At 44.0% G+C, this 4,026-nt stretch overlaps 1 protein-coding gene and 1 long non-coding RNA gene across 3 annotated transcripts in view; one reads left to right on the forward strand and one right to left on the reverse strand.

Annotated features, from left to right (window-relative positions):
• The window catches only part of bag6l (BCL2 associated athanogene 6, like), a 32,218-nt gene that overhangs the window by 20,913 nt on the left and 7,279 nt on the right, over positions 1-4,026 (forward strand). For both annotated transcript variants that reach the window (XM_032534858.1, XM_032534859.1), the window contains exons 17-20: positions 706-759; positions 872-974; positions 2,450-2,574; positions 2,677-2,811. In XM_032534858.1, the coding sequence (XP_032390749.1) occupies positions 706-759; positions 872-974; positions 2,450-2,574; positions 2,677-2,811 (417 nt within the window). The remainder of the gene's footprint in view (positions 1-705; positions 760-871; positions 975-2,449; positions 2,575-2,676; positions 2,812-4,026) is intronic.
• Positions 1-4,026, reverse strand: part of LOC116701258 (uncharacterized) — a 12,444-nt gene that overhangs the window by 895 nt on the left and 7,523 nt on the right. The gene's annotated exons all lie outside the window — the stretch shown is intronic.

Below are 4,026 nucleotides of genomic sequence, written 5' to 3' on the forward strand. Positions count from 1 at the left end.
TGACACAGAATGACACAGCTGCATGTCATTAGGCTCAAATCCTCCCACTTACCTTGACTCAGGGAGGTTAGTAAGCAAGCAAAGTCTACTTCGACAGCGATACGTTTAAAAAAAAAAAAAAAAAAGATAAACAAGATTGATGTTTAGGAGTGGCCAGCCCAATCCCCGGACCTCGATCGAACACTTGTGGGGTGACATCAAAAATGCTGTTTCTGAGGCAAAACCAAGTAATTCAGAGGAATTGTGGAATGTAGTTCAATGGTCCTGGGCTGAAAGACATGTTCACTGGGGCCAGAAGTTGGTTGACTCCATGCAACACAGATGGGAAGCAGTTCTCAGAAATAATGGTTATGCAACTACATATTAGTGCAGGAAGTAAAGCATTATTCACTTTTTTAAATTCACTGCTATTATTCTGAATACAACTGTAAATTACCCATAGTCCCATGTAAATACCACTCTCTTTCTGGTTACTTCCCCCAAGAAAAAGAATATATACAAGAACAAATACTTTTTGGCAAACTGTTCAACTTTTCATCCTGTTTCATGGCACCCTGATGTGACACCTGTTTGTTAACTGTCCACACATACTGTATGCCTGGTTTCTCAGTTCTGATAGTGACAGTGTTGTGTACTGTATAGATCTGTTGATTTGTTCATTGGATTTTTCATAGCAAAGACTTTGACACATTGTCCTCTCTGCAGACCGCAGCTGAGGAGCTAATCGATGGCCTGGAGGAGTACATCGCTGAGAGCTTTGTAAGGACAACCTCTAACACACAAACCTCATGTGGACCACTGCAGTCCATTTAATGTACTGTGCTATATGTAGTGATGGATAACAAGTCAGTTGTGTGTGATTTGTGTCTAGGCCACAGTGACAGTGCAAGAGGGAGTGGATATCATTCAGACAAACCTATCCATCCTCAGACAGCAGCTCACTCAGATTGCCTCACATATTCTGCACCACAATGGTAAGTTTAGTCAGAGGGGAAGTGAGTGTCTGTCAACACCAGGTTAAGAGCCCATTCACACTATAAAATCTGATCCGGCAATTTGCTGCCAGGTTCAGCGGCGGTGGGAGTGTCATTGGCCCATTTGTGTTCTTTAACCCCTCAGTTTAGTGTGAATATGACTTTATAGAATGGATGTATTAAATGAATGTACACAAGACTATTTCAATTTACCACAAACCTTGCAGCTCAAACATAGTGATTTTTCCTGACGTTTGCCCTGCTGTTCTGGGTTTGACTTTTGCAGACGCCGCGGATCGTTGGGAGGGAATCGTTCAAAGGCTTTGAACCCGTCATAACTGCTTGCTGCTCTACTTTAGAATTATTCTGTAAGACTGTTTATAGATCTCAAAATTATAGACTGCACTTCAAGGCAATTTCTCTTTAAACTCTCTTGTTGCAGCGATTGAGGCAGTGATGTTCCCTGTACAGGACTCTCACAACGTTTGAAAGTATGATGAGCTGTTTCATGATTGTCCACCGCAGTGGGTGACGTCTGGTTGCGTGTCTCCAAAAGGCCCTTGTGGTTTTTTCCTACTCCCCCCTGCGGCCCCTTCTGCTGCCGCCTAAACGCACTACCCCCAATTCAAAATGAATGTGGAGATCTGTGTTTTTCGCTGGACCATTTGACAACTGGCGCAGTTAACGTGAACACAGCCTTGCCCAGATTTTCCAACGCGTCCTTCTGTGCTGCATTACGGCTTCGCCGCGGCTTTGTTCGGTCTCCACCACACGCCATACCACACCGGGAGTGTCTTAAAAGTGGATTGTCTTGTCTGCCTGACTCACAGATTTACTACTGCTACTGGAAAGAACAATAACTTGTTATTTTAGCTAGTATGTACCTTCCACGCCAAGCACTTTTGTAACTAAACTTCATGCTATCTCTTTTCTGGAGTTGTCCTTACAAAATGTTCTGTGGGGTCGTATTATGTTTTTTCACCTCCAAGATGAATCTCTTGTCATCCGTGGTGTTGTAGAGGAGACATACTGTGTACAATGTTGGGTGGTGTCTTTTGGTAAATTGACTGGGTGCTCTCGCTGTTTCACTTCCTGCAGCCCCCTCACCCCAAAATCATTAGTTTTAAACAAGAAATTAAAGGAAGTGATGTGATTACAGTTCACTGGAGTTGTATTTCCTATGATTTCATGTGGCAAATTAATTGATTGATTACCTGAGGTGCTGTAAAAGCAGTTTGATTACTGCATACATTGTTGGTTGCAGAGCCACTTCTGCGGACAGCTTGTTCTCAGTACAATTCATGCATTTTTGTCAATAATATACAGTAATTAACATTAAACGCTCCATATCATCTCTTCTTCAATACATTTTCCTGTCTGAACAGCCTCTACTGCAGCTTAACAGGATATCTGTGATGTGAAAATAAATGGGTGTGAGTTGTTCTGTCTTTTTATTTATTCATTTTTTTATGCAGATCACACCTTTGGCCCACGTCTGCTGTTGCTGTGCACTCAGGGCCTATTTGAGTGTCTGGCTCTGAACCTGTACTGCCTCGGAGGAGAACAGAGATCTCTAACTGCAGTCATCAACCACCGCATTGTTAGTAGACATCATTTCTAACCACAGCATGGTGCTTCACTCATGGGATCCAAGTGAACTGCTGGGTCTTAACTGTGTTGCTTTGTGTGTGTGCTTGTGTAGAGGAGAATGTCTGCAGAAGTCAATCCCAGTCTGGTCAACTGGCTTACCAGTATGATGTCTATGAGGCTGCATGTCATATTGGAGCACAACCCAGTTACTGAGGACCAAATCCAGCACTACATCATCTATACACAGGTAATACATGGAGTCATTAGTGAGTAACACCTGCTGTAGCTGGACACACTGCACAAAGGCTCTGAGTGGATTAAAAAAGTTAATTTCAGGTAAAATGTGGATCAAATTTGGATTAGACGGATCCTCTTACCATCTCCTCCACGTGCTCAGGATGTATTCACTCTGACGACACAGTCCTCTGTTCTTCAACATCAGCAGTCCCCCGTAGCCCACCCCAAGACTCATAGCTTTGTGGGGTACGGGGGTCTGGAAGAGCATCTTGTTCTACATCCCATTTTTTCATCTCAAATTACTCTTCACTTCTGCAGGACTGTGTGGGGGTAGTCTTGGTTGAAGTATATTCATCTACCAATCAAAAAGACCTGTTTCTTTCCCCTGTGTGTGTGTGTGTGTGTGTGTGTGTGTGTGTGTGTGTGTGTGTGTGGTGTGTGTGTGTGTGTGTGTGTGTGTGTGTGTGCGTGCCTGCCTGCCGCCGCCCGCCCGCCCCCCCGCCCAGATCTCCCTCTTTGGTTGAGTAGTTTGTTTTCTTGTTGATTTATCACCTACTCCACATTTTGAATCCACTTTTTCAAGTCGGGTCTCCACCGCATCTGTTAACGTCAGTGTGCTCACCCGCTTAATTGTTGTTCTGTGTCTTTGCGAAAGTCCTGTACCATCTCCAAAACTTCAAACCGAATTTAAGGTATCTGTGCAAAAGATACCTAACCCTAGTAGTACCTTCAACATGACAACCTTTTATTCATCACGTTCTGCAGAAGAGAAGATTTGTGCTGTGTAAATGTGAATGTATTTCTATATAGCTTTTCTAGCCACAGGGGCGGCTGTGGCTCTGTGGTAGAGCGGTTGCCTGCCAATCGGAAGGTTGGTGGTTTGATCCCCTGCCCTGCAGTCATTGTCGAAGTGTCCTTGGGCAAGACACTGAACCCCGAGTTGCCCCCGGTGCTGCGCATCGGAGCGTGAATGTGTATGAATGTTTATCTGATGAGCAGGTGGCACCTTGTACGGCAGCATTGTATGAATGTGTGTGAATGGTGAATGTTTCCTGTAGATGTAAAAGCGCTTTGAGCAGTTGTTAAGACTGGAAAAGCGCTATATAAATACAGCACATTTACATTTACATCTTAACGACTACTCAAAGCGGTTTTACATCATACAGGAAACATTCACTATTCACACATTCACATTCCGAGGCTGCCGTACAAGGTGCCACCTGCT

This window comes from Etheostoma spectabile, chromosome 14, assembly GCF_008692095.1.
Source record: "Etheostoma spectabile isolate EspeVRDwgs_2016 chromosome 14, UIUC_Espe_1.0, whole genome shotgun sequence".
NCBI classification, from domain to species: domain Eukaryota; kingdom Metazoa; phylum Chordata; class Actinopteri; order Perciformes; family Percidae; genus Etheostoma; species Etheostoma spectabile.